The sequence below is a fragment of the Pseudorca crassidens genome, chromosome Y (assembly GCF_039906515.1).
Source record: "Pseudorca crassidens isolate mPseCra1 chromosome Y, mPseCra1.hap1, whole genome shotgun sequence".
NCBI classification, from domain to species: domain Eukaryota; kingdom Metazoa; phylum Chordata; class Mammalia; order Artiodactyla; family Delphinidae; genus Pseudorca; species Pseudorca crassidens.
In genome coordinates, this window is record NC_090318.1 from 5,030,952 (window position 1) to 5,055,295 (window position 24,344).

At 46.8% G+C, this 24,344-nt stretch overlaps 1 protein-coding gene across 2 annotated transcripts in view; it reads right to left on the bottom strand.

Annotated features, from left to right (window-relative positions):
* LOC137217867 (pseudouridine-5'-phosphatase-like) overlaps window positions 1–24,344 on the bottom strand; it is a 129,252-nt gene that overhangs the window by 50,663 nt on the left and 54,245 nt on the right. Inside the window, exon 4 of one of the 2 annotated variants that reach the window (XM_067724864.1) lies at window positions 7,528–8,923. The exons of the other annotated variant lie outside the window; for it this stretch is intronic. Within the exon in view, the coding sequence (XP_067580965.1) occupies window positions 8,747–8,923 (177 nt within the window). The 3' untranslated portion in view covers window positions 7,528–8,746. Of the gene's footprint in view, window positions 1–7,527; window positions 8,924–24,344 lie in introns of those variants that run through there. 2 annotated transcript variants of the gene reach the window in all.

The window sequence follows — 24,344 nt, forward strand, 5'->3', positions numbered from 1 at the left end:
TGGAGTTCTGTGCAGAGAGACAGGGCAGGAATGAGCCAGGTTCAGTGCAGTGAGATTTGGGGTCAGAAGTATTTGTCGGGGGCTTAAAGCATATATGCACGTGGCTGCTTCCTCGGCTGTAAAAAGATGTCTGTTTTGATGAGCACGATGTGGAGAGCTAGGGAGGACGGAGGTCTGAGAGACCTTTAGCTACTTGGCTGTGCTGGATTCGCAGGGTTAAATGCACTTTCGGAGTAAATGCCAAAACACTTCATGAATTCTTTCCTCTGTGCTTGCCCTCCACCCGGCCGGACTCTCAGCCTGTTCCGTCCTTCCCCTTCTCTCTGGGGTCTCAAGTTTTGAAAGAGAAATTTCAACTCTGTCCACCAACCAGGGTTCCTCGTTCCCTTTAGGATCAAGATAAAATTACTTCACAGAACTCTACCATCTGGAATTCTGAAGCATGTCCTTCTCTTTCTAACCACTTTGAATTGTTCAGTCCACAGAAAACTCCAACAAAGACGAGAGACTCCCTCCTGGATCCTTTTTGCCCTGGAGAGACCACCCTGTCTTTGCTCTCCTGATCAGTAAAACTTCTCGGGAATCTTCTCCACTCATGGTGCCAAGCCCTTCACCTTCACCTTCTCCAGTCTGTCCTTGGTCCCCAGAACTGATCCTGTCCAACCTCAGGTAACTAGACCTTATGTCCACTTCTCTGCCCCGATCGTCCTTGGTCTCTTGGCAGCGTGTGAAGGTGGACTTTCAACTTTTATGACGTTCCAATCACTTCCCTTTGACCTGTTTTCATTGGACACCTTCTTGTGTTAGGACCCAGATTCTCCTAAAGCTATGCATTTTCCTCAAAGCCAAGCTTTGGCTTATCTTGACAAACTATCACCAGAAATAGACTATAAACCACGAAGTGATTTGAACTCCTTCTCTTTTACTTTGTCTCTTCTGTTGGTCCTTCTCACCAACATCACTTACTGCTATGCAGGCGAATGCTATCAATATTTTATTTTTAAAGATTTTTTTGATGTGTAACATTGTTAAAGTCTTTATTGAAATTGTTACACTATTGCTTCTGTTTTGTGATTTGGTTTTTTGGTCCCAAGGCATGTGGGATCTTAGCTTAGGATCGAACCCACACCCCCTGCGTTAGAAGGCGAAGTCTTAACCGCTGGACCGCCAGGGAAGTCCCTATCAATATTTTAAAATGCACATATTTTACATTAGAAAATGGACTGAGTGCATCGATTCATTTGGCATACTCTAAATCCCCAGCTGAGATCTTTATCCATCTCTTGTCCAAATTACCTAACTTGCTACAAATACAGGAAGCTCCTTTTATGCGAGCTAATTAGAGGAACGCGTTTGGGTGTTGGTAAAAGGTACGGATAACACTGGAATCTGGGATTTTATCGTAGAGCCAACTTCCACAAAGCCCTTCTCTTTTGATGCCTTTTGTAGTTTCCTCCTTTTGACTATTATGACTAGTGCTACAATGAACATCTGTGTACAAGTTTCTGGGTGGGCATACTTTTTCATTTCTCTTGAATACTTACCTAAGAGTGGAAATACTGGGTACTGTATGGTCACCCTATATTTTGCTTTTTAAGAAACTGGCCAAGCTAACTTTCACTGCCTCCTGACTCAAGCGTAAATGCCGCTTCTGTCGCAAGGCCCCCTCCCTTGACCCTACGAGACCCAACTTAAATGCCCACTGCTGTTCTCCCTCAGACACTGTTCTTCTACCTCACAGCCGTTGATAGCAATTTGCAATTGAATCTTCCTGTGTGTGGTTCCTTACCATGTCTCCCACACTAAATTACACATTGCCTGGGGCTCAGAGCATGCCCATCTGGTTTACCATCACTAGGAAACAAAAGAGTCACTGTTTTGTTTTGGGTGCCCCTAGTTATCCACCCCCACTAGAGGCATTGGGTACCACTAGTTATCTGCTCCCCCTACCCCCCAGAACTCTTGGGATAGGCTTTGAGCTACTCCTTCCAAAGAGCTCTGGCCAGAGAAAGGCAGGTGAGTGTTCACAGCTAACAGGAGGGAGTGGACAGCACACGGACCTGCAGGGACTGTCACAAGACCAGAGCTGCCTATCTGAGACCTTCATCAGGACTCGGGGGACAATGCTGCCAACAGGCTCAAGGCTGACTTCCACCATCCTGGAACTCAGGAGGCAAGTTCTCACTGGATGCTGTCAGGGTGGCGGACGTGGGAATGGGGTGTATGGACAATTACACAGTCAATTACAGTTTGGAGGGAAATAATCAAGGTCCAGAAATGAAAGAAGTAGTCTCAGGGAAAGGAATGATAGATGCAAAGCCTCAGATCCTAATCCTTGAGAGGACTTTAAAAACCTGCCCTAATAATAACCAGATGCTCTTCTGAAGGGACCGTGAGCCTCGGGATAGGATGACTATTCTAGAAAACACATGCAGATGATCGTCGCCTTAGATCCGGCCTTGAACCGGCTAATGACTTGTCTCATCGACATGACTGTGCATTAGTAAGGAAATGAGCAGAGAATAAACAGCTCATCACTGGGCCTGATGAGTGTTTACCAAGAGAAAGCACTCAAGAATGACATTTCAGTGTTTTCTTTTCCGAAGGTAGCTTGAGAATACTGGCAACCCCAGTAATGAGGGAGCTGTCTCAGGCACAGGTAAGAGGTAGCATTCAAAGGACTTCATATTTTCCCACTTAGTGGGCATCTCAAACTTGTTTAAGGAAAATATTCCTCTTGATAAAAATGGATGGTGCGGCTAAGGCTGGAGGGTGTTCTGTGGGCTGCCTTAAACAGCGTGAGTCCATGTTCAAATGCAGGGCTGCCTGGGCCCAGGCGGGACCTGTACGAGGCAGGTCTGCACCTGGAGAGTGGTGATGGGACACCAAACATCCCTGACACTTTAATTACTAAAAGTCTTCTTTCTTCCCCTGTGGTTAAAGGCAGCAGTGCTGGGAATGATGAAGTCTCCCGGAGTGTGCCGTGAGGATAAATTGTACCTTTAACCCTCAGCTCCACCCCTGGCCTCACAAGTCATGCGATGTAATCGTGCCTCAGGTTCCCCAGAGGTAAGACTTAGAGGGGGTGCAGAAAGGACTCTCAGCCACTACAAGGAGTGGATTCAGACACAAAAGAGCAAAAGCAAAGGCGCAGAGATGTGCGTTCATAAATATAAAGTGCCTAGCAGCTCACGATCAGCACCTGACACGTTACATGACCTACTTATGCAGAAATATGGAGTCTTGCAATTTTCAAGTGATCAGCATATGTGAATACTCTGTACTAACAAAGTGTTTTCCACGAGCTTTTCAGGTTTCGGCAACTGTGTGTGTGTCTGCCTTCCTTCTGTAGGTACGCACTTTCCCACAGGCAGGCAAGCTGAGCTGGGTGCTTCTTGGTTCTGCCTGCACAGAAGGCACAGAGCATGCGCCCTGGGCAGAGGTAGAGGAGGGCGTTCCCTCCAGGGACCTGGTTCTGCTGGTGTTCCATCCGGGCCCTCTGCTGATCCCCTGCTTCTTAGGTCCCGTGGTTCTGGGGATGTGTGACTTCTAGTGTACTTGATTCCAGGGGGTCGATCTCCCCGTGGATGATATCAGTGTGCCTAGCTTCCAGTCTAACGGAGAAATCTTAATCCTTTTCAGGTGCATGTACCCTGCCTCCAAGTCATTCCTGTGGCCCAGCCAGCACTGGCTTCTCGCCTGTCCTGACGACCACGCAAGCTCCCCAGGTCCTGAGCCCTCGCTTCTGGTGGTGCAGCTCCCGCCTGGGTATGACTCATTGATTACAGGGACTGCTAAGCCTTCTCCTTTTTGTTGGATTAGATGGAGAGGACCCAAAGAGGTGAGCCTGGGAATATGGGAAGAGATAATGGCCGAGGAGTTCAGGGGAACATAAAGCACAGACTCAGGGAGAGGTACAAAGTCCAAACAAGATCAAAGCAAAGGAAGCCATTCCTCAGAAGACCAAAGACCAAGGACAAGCCCTTAACAGCAGCTAGAGAAAAGAGACAGATCACCTTCAAGAGTAGGAACAATAGCTGGTTGTTTAGTCAAAGCTACGAAACTCAGGTAACAAGGAAATCATATCTTTAAAGGGTGAAACAAAATTAATCTCAAACCAGAATTCAGGATCCAGTGAAGACATCCTTAAAAAGAGTGGTGAAATAGACATGTTCAGAGAAACAGTTGAGAGAGTTTGACATCATGAGACTCATATGTAAACATTAAATGGCATTATTCATTGACTAGAATTTCTAGAAGGATGATATGAAAGCTCATTGATAGTAGGAATCCTTTTGGTTCCTGACTTTTAAACGGAATGCCGATTTTACCACCAATTAGAGCACTGACTTGGCTTACAGAGAAATAGGTATTCTTTATAATAAATATCTATCCTCATCTGATTAAGACCTTGAATATGGAATGTATGCCAATTCTTTCCTAAAGTGGATTTTGAAAACATAGCATTTTAAGTGACTCTGCACAATACATGAATACCCATGCCTCTGACGAGGTTTTCAATAAGCAAATGTATACTACGGCATGTTTCCCAAGGTCTCATGTTTATTAAAAGAGATGTAAAATGACGTCATTTGCAGCAACACGGATGAACCTTGAGATTATCATACTAAGTAAAGTAAGTCAGACAGAGAAAGACAAATACAGTAAGATATCACTTATGTGTGGAATCTAAAAAAATGATATTGTACAAATGAACTTATTTACAAAACAAATATACTCACAGACACAGAAAACAAACTTATGGTTACCAAAGGGGAAAGGCAGTGGGAGGGATAAAATTAGGAGTCTGGAATTAACATATACACACTACCATATATAAAATAGATAACCAACAAGGACCTTCTGTCTAGCACAGGGAGCTATACTCAATATTTTGTAACAACCTATAAGGGAAAAGAATCTGCAAAAAGTACATATATACATATAACTGAATCACTTTGCTGTACACCTGAAACTAACACAACACTGTAAATCAACTATACTTCAATTTAAAAAAAGAGAGATGAGAAACTATTACGATTCTTAAATACTTCTTTATACAGTAATTTTCATCCTCTAGAGAAACACATGGTTAACATATTGGTAAAACTTGAAAACATTTTAATGTAAAACTACTCATTTTCATATACAGTGTTGTAGAAAGCCATGTGGAACTTGGGAAGCATTGGCATTTGCAGTCAACAAAAGCAACACTGTAATACCATGCTTTAACACCAAGCGGGCGGCTTCAGAGTCTCTAAACAGCTCTGTGACAGGCACCCACCACGGTGCGGGGGCCTGTCCTGCCCCTTGTCAAACAGGCTTGATGCTAACCTGGTACTGAAAAAAGATCTGGAAGCAACTCAAATATTTTTATGACTGAAGTGCAACAAGATAAATACCCTGAGATGTGTTCCTATTCAGTTTTCTATGACTATGGAGCCTGGCATATATTAAGGAAATAACAATCCTGAATTAGTTCAATCCGGATGACAGTTTTTCTGATGAAGCTAGTTACAAGCAAGAGGAATATCCAATGACTAACGAAGGTGACAGAAAGCAAGTACTCCACTGTACAAGATACGATCTGTTAAAGAGAATCACGAGAAACCAGAACATTTTGAGGCATCCTGAAAATCTGCTTTCAGTGTGAGCTGCTCAGACAACAAATACCCTTGGTAAACCAAATATCTCCAACCAACAAAAACTAGTGGAGAATGCCACGTGGACTCTGACATGGGAGTAACTGTAGCTGCCGTTTTATAAATCTTTCATGATGTGCTAAGGATTCTCATCCCATGTGTGACCTCAATCAATGCTTTACACCAACACTGCAAAGTATTCAGTAACCCCATTTCACAGCCAAGGCATCTGAGGTGGAAAGGGGCAAAATAAAGTGACACCACTAGTCAGTAGCAGGGCTTCGATCTGAACTGAAGTTGGCCTAATTTGAAACCCCTTGCTCTTTAATTCTCATTTTCCCTTTACAGAAGATGATGATGGTGATGATAATAATAATAATAATAGAAATAATTCTAAAGACTGTTGGTGCTAGACTTAGGTCAGAAAGCCTTTCTATAAGCCAGGGGGGTTTGAGCTTTATCCTGTGGAATAGTAGAGCGTAGGCAGTACACGATGTTAAGCAGAGGAATTAACACCAATAGGCAGAAACTCATTATTCTTTGTTATAGAACTTGTTATCGTGTGCAAATTTGTTTTTAAAATGTGGAAACAGCATTCAAAGCATGCCGAATTCAGCATCAAACCGTCGATGATATTCAAAGGTATGTGCACTGAGGTTTCTAAACACTGACTACCGTGGCAGAGCAGAAGTAATTCCTATTTCTTAGTAAGTCAATTGTCTTAAGCGTTATGTGGGTGTCTTCCAGACCTTTTCTCTTTTCTATAAATCACTGAGCTCTAACTGAAGACTTATTAGGTGGAAAAACTCTAATAAGTAGTAATTAGTACGTTCTTAAAAGTGTTCACGTTTCATTTAAGTGGGATGAAGAAGAGAATGACCGTGTCATCTCTCGGTGGCTGTCATCAGTACCGAAAATCCTTCTGAAGGACAGGTAACATATGAGCCAACAGGTGCAACTTAGGGCACAAAACGGCGTAACTTCTATTAATCCCTGAGGGTCCTAATGGAACACACTTTAAATGAGCTAAGAAAGTAAGACAACTACTCTTTAAGCTTTCTTGGCAGCAGTCATTCTGGTCTAACTTTTCATTATTATACCTCTATGAAATTGATGGATTATTCCGTGGAAAAACACCACTGAAATGTTGTATTGCTTCAATTGCTTCCATCAGACTCACGTACAAAAATAAGAAAGAATATGTGGGCTTTGACCACACATCCGTATTCCTCTTTTGTACAAAAAAGTACAAAGTGTTTGTCTGCAGAGTTGGCTAAAACCACAAAAACACCACCACCACATTTAAGACCACATTCACCCTAGAGAAAAACTGACCCTGATCGACATCATTAAGAGGCATTAAACCTGTTTGTCTTATTCATGCAAAATGGCTTAATGATTAGAAAACAGCAACACAAATATTTTGGAAGAATGAGATAGCAAATCACGTACGTGACCATTTCACTGAGAGCCTTTCTTTGCTGTACGCAAAGACAGCAATGGTTCACCTAAAATATGTAAATGCCTACTATATATAAAATAGATAACCAACAAGGACCTACTGTACAGCACAGGGAACTATACTCAGTAATCTGTAATGACCTATAATGGAAAAGAATCTGAAAAGGAATATATATATATATATATAAAATCAAAACACTTTGCTGTACATCTGAAACCAATGCAACATTGTAAATCAACTACATTTCAATAAAAATTTTTTTAAATATGTAAATGCCACTTTACCATGTGCGCACTGTTTGGGTTAAGAGAAAAGAAAGTCAATCATGTATGTTTTGCATTTATGTTTTACATTTGTTAGACGATAATTTTTTAAAAAAAAAAAGGTAAAATCATACTCCCATACAAATAAAACATGAACAAGTAAGTGTCAAAACTTTTATTCAATTAAACACACTGGTGAGGGAACAGTAAGATGTTACAACTGATTCCAAGGAGAATTCAAAGAACAGGCACGTATACAGCACTCAAGAATGTTGAAATGAATTTGCTGAAATGATGTAAAATTGGTCAACGGCCAGAGACAACCATGCACAGATAATCATTCCCCCTGACAATCACATACACCACTATCACCTTTCTAAGACTCACAGAATTGAAAATTAGCTCAAGGACAATCAGTAACAGAGACCAGGGCGGGACAGAGGTGGGGTGTCCACCAGTGGAAACACCCTGTGATTGTACTGTTCCCATTTTCAATGCCTCTCACTATATTCCCATCACAAAAGGCTGAGTAAATCTACTAAAAGCAGTTAATCACCAAAGTGTAATGTCCAATAAATTGTTCCAAAAATGGGCTACGGCTCTCGGTGGTAGCAAGGATGCACTCTGAAATCCAATTCTATCTGCATCAAAGAATGTATTAAAAAAATAAATGTTCTTAAAGGAAATGATTTCTCTGAGGCAGAAAACATTCTGAAACGTGGATATGCACCTCGATATAAGATGTAGGCTACCATTATATTCACACTGAAAGGAAACAACGGAAGATACGGTTCACAGTCAGTCTCTCAGTAGAGGTCCACAGAGATTTAAGGGCACATAAGGAATGTCAACATTTGCTGATAAAGAGAATGATTTATGAAAACCTCATCCTTCATGCGGATTTCCCACTCAGATTACAAACCAAACAGAATTACCATTACCACCTCACTTTTATTAGTTGCTAGCGCATGTTAAGATGAAACACTGAGGAGACTGACACAGTACACAATGTATATAACTAAAATAAATATGTACATACACATATATACATAAAAGCATATACATATATGTATATATATTTTACATTTTCCAGCCAGGGTTGAGAACAACGAAGAAGAAAAAGAAATGAACCCAAATTATTCAAATACTAAACATGACTATTCAAGCGACAATTTCCATCTGTGTTCTGGGCTGTCTCTCTTTTGCTTTCTGTCTGTCACGTTACAGTTCATTGACCCTTTAGAGAGTGTGGGCCAGACCCTCGTGGGATGAGAAGGCTTCACAGGCTGAAGGACTGTTTACGTGGAGGTCTGGGAGCTGGGCTTTCCTCTGCCCTTCTCCTGGGCAGCGTGGGCCACACGTGTGGGCGCAGGAGCCTCTCACTCATAGGGCGGCAGACCGAACAGCTCGGGCTGGAAGTCCTGCAGGGAATCCAGCACGAGGGTGGCCTTTGTGGTCAGGTCTCGGTTTAAGTTTCCGTCGGGAACCATGACCACCTGCATCCCAGCTGCGAGGGCGGCCTCCACCCCATTGGGAGCATCTTCAAAGACCAGGCACTGTGGGGTGAGGAAGAAAGAGAGGGTTGAGACGGCCTTCTCTGTAACCACACGTCTAGACTGGGCTTTCATTGCCCGCACCACCGTCAGCTGAGTCACCTCGGTGTTCTGCGTGACACAGAAACGGAGTGGAGGCTGTCCGGTTTATGGTTTGTGGGGAGAAGAGGGCGCTGGCCCTTCTGCAGCCCGAGTGCGTCCCACCACGTCACTTTATAGGGAAGAGGTCCATCTTGGCCCCAAAGTGCTACCGAAATGTGGCACAGCTGAGTGGAAAGACTGGATTCTCGGTTTACAAATTTATTTTAATTGAATCATAAGAATCTGTTCAATTGATAATTGACCATGCTGAGCATGAGAGGAAGTTGTGAAAAGTAAGAAAAAATACGCTTTTTAGGTGTAAAGTGACTTCAGAGCTGGCAATGTTTCAAGTACTGCAGTTTGGAAATTAAACCGTTAGGATGTTTTAGTGAAAAACTTAGCCCCTGGGGGTACCCGTCACGCACCAAAAATCTCCTGAACACAAAGACTGAGTACCAGGTGCGGTACCTGTTTCAGCTTATTCAGACACCACCACTAAACGGGAGTGTCTGTGCCCCCGCTCGCGTCAGGAAGGTCCTCAACGTGCCATCCTGTGACCATCGCTACTGCGAGTTTCACGTCAGGACTCGCTCCAAATGCGAGGCAGAAGTCTACCCAGCGGTGAACGGGTATGTCACCTTTTTATCACCTTCCCTCCGAGGAGAGCACCCACTGAGAAAGTTTCCCTTGGCTCCTGGAATCCCACACTGAATGTGAAAGCAGCTTTAGTCTTTTCCATTAAGATTCTGTAGGGGCTGGACATGTATAAAGAGGGCTCCTCCCGGCACCTCTGAGATGCTCTCCTGTGCCCCTTCTTCTCCACAAGTGCCCGAGGACGCCCGGGGGTGGCCCATGTTGGACCTGACAGTCTCCCCCTCACGTCCTCCCAGCCCCCGGCCCCCCTGCCACTGATCACAACGACTGCCCCCAACCCCACTTCATAGGTCGCTGCGGTCCCAGCCGCATATGCTGGTGACCTGGAAACGGCTCCTGGGCACCAGCTGCCAGGTGCAGCCTGACACTAGAAGGTCTGCATCCTCTGATGTCTTTAAGTCAGTGGAAAACGCACAACACACACAAACACATACACATGCTCTCACACTCTCACTGCTGGTCTGCTCTGGAACAGGTTCACTGACTTCTTTTCTTTCCCTCCCTCCTTCCCTTTCTCCTGGAGGCTGAGCCATTTATGAGCTGACTCCCCCCAGGGCCGAGGTGAGGACCGAGTGAATTACTACTCGTCACAACAAGCCAGCACTAGGCACCGCAGAGAGCGGGCTGATGCCCGGGACACAGCGCTGAACTGGACGGTCCTGGGCACACGGAACACCCAGTCCCACTGCCTTCCTGTCAGGCTTCCTGTGGCCCCCCGTCTTGTTTCAAGCTCTCTGCCTCTACCGAGAGAAGACGGTTTCCCTCTCAGGGGGGAATGACTCCGCTTAGGCCGCCGAGGTGCCGTTTCTTAGTTATCTCATTCAGAGAGTTCCTGCCGGTGACGTTTCCGTCCCTGACTTTTTAAAGTTATGACCTGACCGTATTCTAAACGTCCCTGTTGTTTTACCTGGGACCATGGACAGGCACTTACATGTCACCTGCTGACATGTTGTTCTTTGAATACGTGAGATTTTTAGGCTTTGTGCAGGCCGCGCGTGAGCTTTCAGCGGGGCAGAGGAAGAGATTTTGTTGATTCCTTGGCGTAACAGTGCTTGGCTCCAGTTGTGAAAACAGCTTTTTGTATTTGTGGGAGGGAGGCTCCTTCCAAGGAGCATGTGGGCAGGTGTGAGGAAAAGGTGGTGGCTCAGAAACCGTGGCACTGAGCAGAACAGGGGCCCAAGACACCTGTCCTCATCTGAGAACAGTGGTCAGCCCATTCACATGTGACAGCTCACCCGCATGCCCTTTAAGCTCCAGGAAATACAGATGAATGCCCACGTGCTCTGTCCACATGCCGTTTAAGCTCCAGGAAATAAAAGGAGGAACGGTGGCATGATCGGGAAAAGCTCCGTAGGTACTTATGGCTAATACAGGCGGCGTAACTGACATACCCTGTTTCTGAAGGTTTCACTCTCTCTGCAGGCGCGCACCGTTTATTGGTTTCTGTTTCCAATTTATCCTTTGTCCCCACCTAATTCTGGAATGAATCACCCCAACGCAGCACGGAGATGTGAAACGCGACGTTTAGGACGTATGCGGCAGAGTGAAGGGTGGCAGGCATCAGGGAGGCCAGCCTGAAGGACGACAGGGAGGAGGGATGTGTGAGGCTTGTGCAGCAGGAGGGCCGTTGGAAGTGTGTCCAGGCAGATAAGTGAGGCTGGGCACTCGAAAGGACTCAGGGCAAAGCCCGGCAGACAGGACGGGGAGTTTGCACACAGCCTCTTGATGCCGACTGTCTGAAAGGTCAAAAGCGATTGTAGTCTGTGTTGTAAATACGGTCGGAAGAATAGCAGAAACCCTGATTGTATACATTGTGTCAGGAGCTCCTAAAGTTCCTTTCCTTTGCCTCCTCTCCTGCGGCCAACAAACGCCTTCCACGAGTGCCAGCTGGACCCTTCCCGTGGGTCAACAAGAATCTGAGAAGTGCGGAGAAGTTAAAAGAGAAGTTGACGTTTTTAAAAGCAGACTGTAATAGGGAAGAACAAATACGACTCCATATTGGATCTGCTTCTTTAACTTTACCCTTTGTACGCTATTGCTTTAGCTTCCAGTTAAGAATGTTGCCTGTAGCCTGAAATACACAGGAGAGCCCATTCTCAAGGCTCTGACCTTTAAAGGTGTAACACCTTCCCATTCAGGTAGAGATAAAAAGTTGCAGAACAAAGAATACCATTTGTCTTACTGGAGGTTTACATGAACACCGCGACCGGACCTATGCGGACAGTTGCAAGAACAAAGGATTCTGGCACCAAGAAGTTTGCTGCGACTATCCACGCTGCTTCTTCAACTTGCCTCTCAAAATGCTTTGCTGAAACCCCTGAGGGAGTCTGGAGTTTTGGGGGCATGAGCCACCGTCTGCTTGCCAGGCACTGTGGTAAACCTTTCTCTGCTCCAGACTCCAGAGTCTGAGTGCTGTTTGGCCTCAGTGTGCGTCATCGGGCACACATGCCGCGTTCGGTATCGGAATCGGCCAGTGCATTGGAGGGTGTATGATACAGGAAACTGGACCCCTCGGTCCCTCTGCCCCGGCCCTGCCCTCCTCACACAAGCTGAACAGAGCAGGCAAATGCAGGGCAGGAACCACACGCACGACGCGGATCCTGCGGAGGACAGCACCAGCGATGGGTCCCGGTGGCCGACCCCAGCCCTGGCAGCACACGGACAGCACCGGGAATCGTAGGGCTTCCCCTCCTTCTTACAAGGAGCAGAAATACAAAGCAGAACAACTAGATTTTGGAGCACCTGTGAAAATGCCTCAAAAGGTTTTTATGTGCTCCTTATGCTGTGCCCTGATTCCTAAGACCTAATGGTCTTCTAAGGACCACTCGTAGGGAAAGTTACCCAGAGCCTAGAATCGTGGACACTGTATGAACAGTCACCGCATGGCTTGTCTCTCTACTGAAACCAAAGAATAAACCTTTGAAAGTTACCTGGCAAGACTATGCCTGTTCATAACAGGACTTAACAGTCATAAAACCACTGAATCATAAAACCACTGAAAGACATAAGCTAAAGCAATACAGCTCACACCTTACACAAACAAAAAGGAGGAAGTATGTTTTCCCGGCAAGTACCAAAATATGTCCGGGCAGTTTCTAAACGCCACATGTGGCTAACAGACGCTGGCCTTTGTCTCTCTTCTTCCTTTTCAACACTTCATTGTTCCCTCAGTGACCAGACCAGCCCTTCCCACCCAGAACTGACTGGTTGCACCTAACCTTAACTCGCTCACACCTACTTGTCAAGTGTGACTGGAGATGTGTACTTTGGTGTCTGCCGAAGAAATGTCCCTGTAAGAAAGGCTCTGCAGGGGCTGCAGCAGGTGCAGAGGCCAGGGGAGTAGGATGCCCGCCCTCCCTCGCCCACCTGCACATGCACCTCGGCCCTCGGCCCAAGATTCTGTGGACGGGTGTGGATGCAATCGTTTCACCAGTGCAGTGAGTTTTGGAGCACAGCACACATAGCAGGTACCCCAGGACACACTTCCAGTACTTCAAGGAAGCTGCCGGTCAGGAGTACTCTTCTCACAGCTTGTGCTTGGCTGTAAGCAGGCAGGGCTGCGGGGAAGGCGCCCTCTCATGGTGCCAGGCCGGGAGTGGGTACATGAAGACCGCCTGCTGAATTCGCAGAGGTGGCGGAAGCACCCTGGTCGGGACTCAAAGCAACACAGGGGCCGCAGAGTGTCACCCTCGAGGGCAGCGGCCAGCCCAGCCCTCTCCTGTCACTGTCATGGCTGAGGGATCTGAGCCTGGGAAGCTCAGAGGTGAGCTGAAGGTCACACCAGCAGGCAGGTCACAGAATTTGGGAACTGTGCCCGGGTCTCCAGAATCCAATGTTCTTTTTCACTTTACCAAGCTGAAAGCTAAAATATATCTGAATTCCATCTCCAGGAGAGCAGATGAGCTTAACTGAACTGTAGCTTGAGGGGTTTAATTTAGAAAGAATGACATTTCCAACCACCAGGTAGGTGAAGGGAAGTATTTCAGGGGCTTATAGCTCACGGAGGTGCCGAACCCACTTCTCTGAAGGTGCTCAGACTCAGGAGCGCCCTGTAAGGCGGCGCACGTCCGCGACCGTCGCCCACGCTGCTCGTCTGAACCACGGGCTGGGGCGGGGTAGCTAGGAGGTACTTTCAACAGGAGCATCAGGGAACTAAGATGGCTCATGTGGTAACTATGGAATTGCACAGAACTGAACCTTTGTCTGACGGTGGCGGAGAGAACGCAGGGAGGTGGATGGGATTAGGGAGATCCTTCAAAGGCAACAGGGAGTTTGATGGACAATGCCCTGGACGTTGACGCAAAGGAGAGTCCGACCTTTCTGATGCGGAGGGCACTGGGACTGCCATTTTGGTGGAGGGAAAGAGAGCTTGCTTTGTGACAGCCTGGGTTTGAGTCCACTGTGGGAGGGTCTGGCAGAGAGATGAGGGGCCTGCCTATGTCGTGGGTGAGCGGAGTGGGGCTGGGTGTGAGCGGAGTGGGGCTGGGTGTGAGAGGAGGGGGGCTGGGTGTGAGAGGAGGGGGACGGGGTGTGAGAGGAGGGGGGCTGGGTGGGAGCAGAGGGGGGCTGGGTGGGAGCGCACGGGGGGCTGGGTGTGGAGTTGCAACCAGGAGGAGGGAAAAGGGGAGACAAGGAGGGGCCCGAGACAGCCTCGCATTTCTCTGAGATGAGCAGACGGCCCAGGAGGGATGGAGCTTCAGCGACAGTGGGGGGCAGAAGGGGAACCAGGTGAGGCAGCAGTGGGGCAGGCGAGCTGCAGCCCCAGAAGCAATGTTGGACCCGTCTGCTAGGTGTGTCATCAGATGGCCTGGGGCCCCCTCCCCTTACTTCCAAGGGATGGTTTATACACTGGGTTCCCACACGTTCGGAGTTATGGCCCTCACCGTGCTTTTCCTCATCAGCTCAGGCCAACAGGGACTCATCTTCAATCCCATGCACCTATTCCCTTCAGGTCCAGACCCACCTGAGATGACACTTGATAACTAATTTTATATTTCAAACAAGTACAAGTGTACATTTTAAGTGGTACACTTTTCTGGAACTAGTGAACTTGTTCCATGTGATTACATCGTCTCTAGGGAAGGAAGCTTTTCCTTTTGCTCAGTAACACACAAACTTTGACATGAAGTCACTCTGGTTCACTCTGAAGCCTCTCAGGGCCTGGCATTACGTGTATGCAAATTTAAGTACCCCTAAAGCAGCATCCGTGATTTTTCGTTATATATAAAGCCATGGATAATCCAAATCTAAGCACTAAAACAGTTTTCAACTAAACCACTACTTTTAAGTTGAAACTTCCATTATATCACTTCTGGCAGTAGATTTGATTCTATACATTAATTTTATAGTATCAAGTTCAATTTTCACACTATGAGGCATGAAAACTTTGAGGAGGTCTTAAAGTTTTTTGATTAACTTTTTATTAACAGTGCTCATATCTAAGGTTTAAGTTTTACTGGTCTCCTTGTTCTTTGTCAGTGAATTACCCATAAACAAGTACCACAGTATTGTGATAGCAAATATGTATACACTTCATTACATGTTTACTTAAGTACTGTTGTAAAAATGACTGAAGTTTGCATGTGTTTTGCTGTTAATTACTACTTTTGTTCATATTCTTCATCTTTTTATCTATCCATCCATCCACCCATCCACCCATTCATCCATCTATCCACCATCCATCCATCCATCCACCCACCATCCATCCATCCAAGCATCCACCCATCCATCCATCCCTATCTACCTACCTACCTACACACCCACCCACTCATCCACCTATCTATAGGTAAAGCAGATTTGAACTGTGCTGTGGTCTTCTACGTAAGTGTCTGATGCTGAGGTCAGTATCCCCTGCACACTGCAGAGCTGCTGTCTTACTGAATTAATTTTAGTCTGAAAATAAAAGAATAAAGCCAGTACTGAGATAAACATATGCATAAAAAAATCCTCTAGAGTTACAGGCTAGATACACGAATGAATCACACCACTAAATGGATTCCTTTTCCTTTTGAGGAAAGCCTTTGAAAAATGTAGTATTTAACAACTTGGCGGGCATGGGCGGGAAGCTTCCTAAGGAATTCTCTGTCATTTTATTCATGAAAGCTACATCGTGAGGCCCTCTCATTGTCCATCTTAAAGTATGTGCGTGTAAATTAAGTGCTGAGCAAAGGACTTCAAGATAGCTCAAAAACCTTTTTCTCATTTTCTCTTTTAATAATACAGATTCTGTGTTCACCACTTTGTCAGGAACCACTGAAAAGCCCAGCAATGCTCTCAAAGGCTCTGAGTATTTTAAAGATTCATAAAACAAGTGTTATTTGTTTCTAAGTGGTCATCAGAATACTTTTTCATCTTCCTACCTCTTCTACATATTCAAGTAAATGGGCAAAATCGGCCTTCTGCACGATACTCGTGAAACACAGGTTTGACTCAAGGTCCCTATTAGTTTCACGTGTTGAGAGCTAAACTATGACACCAGCCTTGAAGATTATCCCCCTGCATGGCTACCATGTCGAAATACATACTACGGGCCGAATTGTTTTCCGCAAGATTCAAACGTTAAACCCTAACACCCAAGGTATTTGGATACAGGGTCCCTAGAACGGTTTTCAGGTGAAATGAGTCCCAAGGGCGCCCTCATCAGAGAGGGTTAGGGTCCTTCCAAGAGGAAGGGGAAGCTGCTCTGTCTGGCCCTCCCCTTGCGCTCACCTGAGGCAGAACCTGCCAGAACCCTCCTGTTGGACGTCTGGCCCCCAGAACCGCGAGGATACGCGTGCTGCTGTTTCAACCCCCCAGCCTGTGACAGTGCCCTCTGGCCGCCCAAGCACACTACTACAATACGTCTAACAGAGAGCTGTGTGTAATCTCCAGGTAGCACTCTCTCGGAGGAAGAACCACTCGGAGGTTTCTTAGATCACAACTGCTTGCAGTTTGGGGAAAGGAAATAAATGTTTCCTGGATGACCTAATTCCACAAATGCCTAGAAGAGCAGAAGCACAGCACGTTTTGTCTGCCTTTGGGCATAGCTACTGAAGAGGCTTAAGCCATAAACAGAATTATCACAGGACAGAGGGCGCCTTTGAAGACCTGCCTAAGTGATTTTTCCACTCCGCCTGCAAACGTCGTGTACAGGAGGGGCTGACAGTTACTTTGGGAAGCGATACACACGCAGGGAAAGCCTATGTAATTACTGGACCTGGAGGGGGTTAAACTCTTCGTTCCCAAGCGAGGGGACGGACAGGCCGCTGTTCTGAGAGTTGACATGTCACTGCTACCGATGCAGGAGGCCTCTCTTCAGTCCCCTGGATGTGAACAGCTGTTACTTATGGCCCAGCCACCTGTTTACAGATGATGACAGGCCTATGAAGGCAAGGCCCTCCAGGATTTACTCTCTGGTACTTACTCTCCTTACTCGCCTGAATCCTGAGAACCCACTGAGTGCCCACCAACCAGATGAAAGCTTTCTTTTACACACAACCATAGCTAATTCAGCACTTCTGGAAGTGAAGATGTGCTTAATTCCAGGGGAGGCTTCTGATCTTTTTCTTCATCTCTCAGTAGTTGTATTAATGTTCATTTCTAAACATCCATCAACAGAGGAATGCATAAAAAAGATGTGGTACATATATACAATGAATATTACTTGGCCATAAAAAAGAACGAAATTGGGTCATTTGCAGAGTTGTGGATGGACCTAGAGACTGTCATACAGAGTGAAGTAAGTCAGAAAGAGAAAAACAAATATCGTATATTAATGCATATATATGGAATCTGGAAAAATGGTACAGATGATCTTACTTGCAAAGCAGAAATAGAGACACAGACTGTAGGGAACAAATGTATTGGATACCAAGGGGGAGAGGGGTGGGGAGGAATTGGGAGATTGGGATTGACATATACACACCACTGATACTATGCATAAAATAGACAACTAATGAGAACCTACTGTAGAGCACAGGGAACTCTACTCAGTGCTCTGTGGTGACCTAAATGGGAAGGACATCCCAAAAAGAGGGGATATACGTATACGTATAGCTGAGTCACTTTGCCGTACAGCAGAAACCAACACAACATTGTAAAGCAACTACACTGCAATGAAAATAAAATAAATAAAATAAAGATAAACTGTCTACTAGGACGTCATTAGGTACGAGGTTTACAGAATGTTCTTTGATGCAGCAGTCCAGAGAGATCTACTGCAAAAAGGAGATTCTTCACATTGAATGAGGGACTGGAGATTCGTGACATACAAAAATCAGCATAAAAAAAGTTTCCGGAAGGACTGCCCTGGATAAACCCATTGTTTCAAGTTTGATGGAGAAGTTTTGCAAATGTGGAAATGTTTTCAGAGAAAACCAATGAACGTCCCCCACAATTAATGCTCTGAGGAATACATCTGGGAAAAGCTTCAAGAAGATACACCTGACCATGGCAAACTTCACATTAGTGCAAATAAAGTCCTTGGCCTTTTTTCTTGGAATGGTCTGAATCCTCCCTGTACATAATAACTTTAACTTAAAACGCTTATAATGAATAAAATCAGATGATGCAAATGCTCACTTTAAACGTCAACCAGCTCTGGCACTTGGGTTACGCTTTTATTTCACTAGGAACGGAAGTGCGTGAAGACATAAGGAGCTCTGGGCAAAGGGTGCGCAAGAGGTCGCGTGGTCAGGTCACCCCGGAGGGGCAGGGGACACTGTGGAGACGCATCAGGTCCCTGAAGGTGGGCGCAGAGCAGTCAGGAAGGCATCCTGGGTCCACGTGGGCCAAGAAACGTTCTCAAGAAGTATAAACAGCAAGCCCTGAGTTTGCAAGTCTCTTCTTGGGGTTTGCCAAAGCGGGGGTGGGGCATCTACCAGCCAAGGGTCCAAGCTGACCCGAGCCCTCTGCATCGTGTGGATCCCTGTGTGGCCACAGATCACACCCTGGTTTTCTGCTTCTTGGACACTGGCCAGTGGACACTCAGCACGGTGGGGTGAGAGCCACAAAAACTACCCAGGACCGGGGCGCTCTGTGGTCCTCCAGGGACGCCAACACGTGCCCCAGGGACCATGTGCCGCAGGCGCTTTTAGCTGCTGGTAAAAGAAACAGCGCAAGTACTATTTACCTTCAAAACAGACTATAGCAACAACAGCAGCGTTTGCAGGCAGAACAGTCAAGTAAAGGACCAATAAATATAGCATTGTATTAGCTTTCTTCCTCTACCTTGAGAATATATTAGTGGGGTGAGAATGTTTCATATCCCATGCATTTACCTTCTTATAGACTTCAATCATTTCAGCCTCTGACTCAATTTTAGTGTCTAATAGAACAGGGGCAGTGAAGAGCTCCGACTCACAGGCACTGATACGTCATCCCAACTGGGTGAGTCCTGGTCCAGCCTGGAGCCAGGCCTGCCTGCGAGTGTGGCCGCCAGCCTCCTGGTGACCAAGAGCACCTCAGGACCTGCAGACAGGGGGCAGTGGGTCAGCAGCCAGGTGCTGTGCGGAGACTCTGGAAGAATCAGGAATGTGAACCCCTACGGAATATGATGTAGAAGCAGCAAAGAACAACGTAGAGGGAGAAAGTCAGCAGCAGAGGGCCTGGGAGAAGCTTTATTCTTGCAGCAAATGTCATTTCTAACATTTCTAATATTCTTATCTCCGTCCTATAAGTGGGAAAACTGGAACTGAGAGTAGGCACTGCGGTGGGCAGACTGGTCCCCAAAGATGCCCACCCCTGAAGCCCCAGAACCTATGAATGGGGTCCCTTACACGGTAAAGGGGACTTTGCAGAAGGGCTTCAGGCTATGGAGCTGGAGACAGGGAGGGTGTCCTGGCCGAAAGGTTGGGGGCTCCTCTAGCCAGGTGTGCCCCTAAAAGCGGAGCGCCTTCTCTGGCTGGAGGGGGAGAGATGCTGCAGAAGGAGTGATGTCAAGCATGAGCAGAGTCGGATGCACCAGTGCTGGCTCTGTGATGTAAGACCCACTGTCAGGACCAGAGCGAGACCTCGAGGGGTTGAGGGAGGAGCCCAGGACACCCAGCTAGGAGACGGGGACTCCAGTCCTACCTATAAGGAGCTGGGTTCCACCAGCCACCTGATGAGCCTGGGCATGGTCCTTCCCTAGCGCCTCCTGGGAGGAGCCCAGCCAGCCAACATCTTGGTTTCACGCCTGTGAGACTTGGAGCGGAGGACCCAGCTATGCCAGGCCCGGAATTCCAACCTATGGAACAGTGACATAAAAATCTGCGTTGTTCTAAGTCCCCAAGCTTGTGGTCATTTGTTAGGGCAGAGGTGGAAAGGAACATGGGCAACTGGTCCAATGTTAAGCACCAAAATTCACATTTAAAATTCACAAAATTCACCTGGCTAACTGTGGAGAAAATAATACAGTATACAACCAGCACACCCTCTGATTGTGCTAAGAGGCCTTCAGCTAATAAAACAAACCATGCTCTAATTTGCTGATGGTCCACAGAAAGGACCCTGGCAAGAAACTCCCAACCCAGTGGCCAGTCTTCTTTACTTGTGCAGAATTCACATCCCAGTTCCTTCTGCATTCACCTGGGGACCGATGCTGCTGTGTTTTAGAAAACAGGGAGGGATTCCATCTTCATCCAGTTTACGCCCAAGACTCTTAGAATTAGGAAAGCTTTGAAGAACTGGTCCAAGACCCCCAGCATCCCTCAAAGAGATTTGGATCCTCTTGCCAGCATTTAGGACAAGCTGTTGCCAAGTCTGGACTTAAACAAGGGGGAACCAGTCATCCCCACTGGCCTGGGATTAGGTGGGTCCCTGGAACACGGAGATTCAGAGCTAGCACTGCACAGGATCTGGCCGATGGCGAGGACTCAGTCACCCTAGTTTAAACAAACAAAGTTCCGGGGATGTAGCCACTGGGGACGCCCTCTAAAAAAAGATCACCCTTGAATCTGTCAGATGCCGTCCATGGAAATTACTGGGGACTATTAACTCAGTATTTGTTTAAGCTAGCATACGAGTAATCCAGTGTTTCTGAGGTATCTTGTTCATTGTCGCTGCCTAAGAAGCCTTTGCAGACAGACTTTTTTTACCCCAATACAGCAACCCCCCTTCCCCGCTGATGACAGGCTAGTAACACAGAAGGGGAAGCTACGACAGAGCCCTGGGGTCACCAGCGAGGGAGGAAGCGGCCGGGCAAAGGGGCGCTGTCAGGAGCCAGGCAGAGCGACACAGAATCAGAGCTAACGACACGAGCACACACGCGGTTTACAGCTTTACAAAGGCAAAGCTGGGAACGCAGGAAGACGTTCTTCTTAGCCCTGGCAGTTGAGTCACTGCTCCCCGACCCTAGCAGAACTCTGTGTGTCTATGAAGGTTACCTGTGGGCACGACTATTTAATTTTTCACAAATCCAAGATACAACTCATCCTTCTCAGTGTCTGGAGCCCTGTCAAATTTTCATTCTGTGATGGTGGCTTAAAATAGATGGGTTATATGTACATGCTGTTACGAGGGCCTAATGAGAACCATCATTCTTTCGGACTGCCGATATGTGAAGACTGCACAACCACACGTACAAACACACAAAGAACAGAGAAAACACGTGGTGCAACACAGGGCTCACAGCTCCTGGTGCGGTCTGGGGTGGGGGGCGGGGGGGTCCCTGGGGCTGGCATGGGACCAGCTGGCTCAGGTGGGAGCCAGACCAAGGGCTCCTGGAAAGCAGGACTCCCTGAGGCCCCGTGGGAGATGAAAATCATTGGGGTGAAGGCAGGACTTGAGGTCATTCAGAAATGCAGAGGCCGGGCAGCTCGGCAAGCAGAGGCCTTACCGCTGGCCAACCAGAGGCTGAATATTCACAGGAAGAAGCAAGAAAGTGACGATGGGGAGTTGGGGAAAAAACAGGGACCGCTCGGTGGTGAAGGGGGCCCAGAACATGCCACGGGAGCCCAAGGATTATTCTGAGCTGAAGACATGGGAGATCAACAGCTGCAGGGCAAGGCTTTTTCTAAATTCTCCTTATCTTCCTAAAAGCAAAGCCTCCCTAAAGAATGCAACTGCCATAAATCCCCTCCCCAGGAGCTTTACAACCCGGGAAGGTTGACTTTTATGGCTGAAGAGAAGTCTGCACAGGTCAGAGCCTGGATAAGAAACTGTGTAAACAGACATCGTCATACAACTACCACGTCTCACATCTGTTCTCCTAAGAGCCCATTCATGTTTCCTAAAAGTCGTCTCTTCTACCAGAAGCGCCCCTCTGTCTCTCCCCAACCCCTGTTAAGATGGTATATAAGCCCCAGGTGCTCACTGCCTCCTTGAATCATATTTTTCTGGGAACTGCCTCATGCTTACACAAATAGAAATCTGTATTTTCTCTTGTTAATTTCTTCTGTCCGTTTAATTTACAGGCCCCCAACCACCAAACCTAAGAGGGTACAGAAAACGTTTTTTCCCCCCTCGACAATGGAATTTGGGAAAGCAAGCAACCTAGTCCACAGAAAGTCAGTAGGGATACCAAGCAAAGGCAGGCTGGATGAAAGAAAAGATGTGTAATGGGAGGAGTTATGAAAGGAATAGTTGAGATCTTTTTTTTTTTTTTTAATGAAGTAAGGGAGGGCCTGGTACATCAGGTTGCAAGAGACGTGAAATAATACCAAGACCAGTGACCAGAGGCATCCGTATTTTCCTCAGTGGTTCTGGGTGACAGGAGAAGACGGGCATGAGGCCTGGGCAGCAATGGCCAGGGATGTGCAGTCTCCCTGAGGCCCCGAAGGTGGCTGACTACGGCCCAGTGACTCTCCACACCGCCAGGAGAGACTCGAGCACCACTATGCCCCTAATGGGGTGTTCAGAAGTGAGACACTGACTAAAGAGTATGCAATCCCCCAAAGACAGAAGCGCAGCTCATCTCACCTGGCCGCCAAGTTTTAACTTTCTTTTCTTTTTTTTTTTTTTTAATTTTATGTATTTATTTATTTATTTGTTTATTTGGCTGCTTTGGGTCTTCGTTGCTGCGTGCGGGCTTTCTCTAGTTGTGGCGTGTGGCCTTTTCAGTGCAGTGGCTTCTCTTGTTGTGGAGCACAGGCTCTAGGCGCGCGGGCTTCAGTAGCTGTGGCTCAGGGGCTCAGCAGTTGTGGCTCGCGGGCTCTAGCGCGCAGGCTCAGTAGTTGTGGCGCACGGGCTTAGCTGCTCCACGGCATGTGGGATCTTCCCGGACCAGGGCTCAAACCTGCGTCCCCTGCACTGGCAGGCGGATTCTTAGCCACTGCGCCACCAGGGAAGTCCTGTTAACTTTCAATCTGCCAGAAGCAACGCACCCACTTGATTCCCATTATTCTGGGAGGTGAAGTAGCTCTTCCAGCAGCAACACCTGACAGCCTACACCTGTCTGCAGACTTTGGCCATATAGACAATACACAATAAAAAGAGATACAGAGAATGATTTTTAAATTAACGTGTTTCTTTGTCAAGAGATTATGTAAAATATATTAATTGCCATTTCACATATTGAAAAGTCAACTCAGGTGATGACTTCTGTAATTGAAGAAATGGTCTGAGTGTTATATGATGAAGACATTGTACAGTTAATCAGAACTCAAGTTAAAATACATTTGCCATTTTTTAACTCTCTAGGTATATAAAGGCTTAACGTGCGAGACTTTCTTCAAAACAAAACAAAAAAGTAATTCAAAAGAAAACTCTGGGGACTTCCCTGGTGGTCCAGTGAGTACAACTCCGTGTTCCCAATGCAGGGGGTTCCGGGTTCGATCCCTGGTCGGGGGAACTAGATCCTGCATGCGTGCCACAACTAAGAGTTCACAAGCTGCAACTAAGAAGTCTGTGTGCCGCAACTGAGAGCCCGCACGCCACACCTTAAAGATCCCACGTGCTGCAACTAAGACCCGGGGCAGCCAAAATAAATAAATAAATAAATAAAATAACTATGATTCTTTAAAAAAAGGAATAATTGTTCATTTAAAAAAAATCCTGAAATTCAGCTGTGAACATTAACAAGAAAAATATGTATCCAAAGTAGTGACTGCCATGCTTTTAAAAACTGATTTCAGGTTTTACTTGTAACGTAGTAGTAAATATCAACACAAGAAATCCTGTGTAAATGATGGCATTTTTATTTTGCAACAAAGACGTGCATTTTTGCGGCGAGGCACTGAAATGGCAGAGCACACACACCCAGGGGGGCTGGGGTGACTCCCGGCTTGCTCCCTCAACCTGCCCCGGACTCTGAGCACCGCCGCTCCTGTCTGCAAGCCTCCAGAAGCTCAGGGGCTGTGAAAGCTGGGGCAATGATAACCTCTGCCCTGCGGGGCCCGTGGGATTCAGTGGGGGCTCCCGCATGCCAGGCCCCCCGGCACACAGGCGCTCAGTGAGTGCGCCTGAGCATGGAGATGGGTAAAGTGACTTCTGAAGATGGCACCGTACTTTTGCATATCTTAAGCACAAAAGAACGATACATAAATAACTTAGGACATCTGCAACGAACACTTGCTGAATGCCAGCTCTGTTAGGCATCTTCTCCTAGTAAAACGGTGACTAACGTGACAACATAAATTCCCCCTTTTATGCTACTTGTGCTTTACTACAGTCCTATTAGTACCACTGTACCAGATTAATTTGGTGACACGCACAGAATCATAAATTCCCAACGGCAACCGTGACTCTCTCTAGGGACTTGATAACTGCATGAAATGCCCTTCAACTCCGAGGC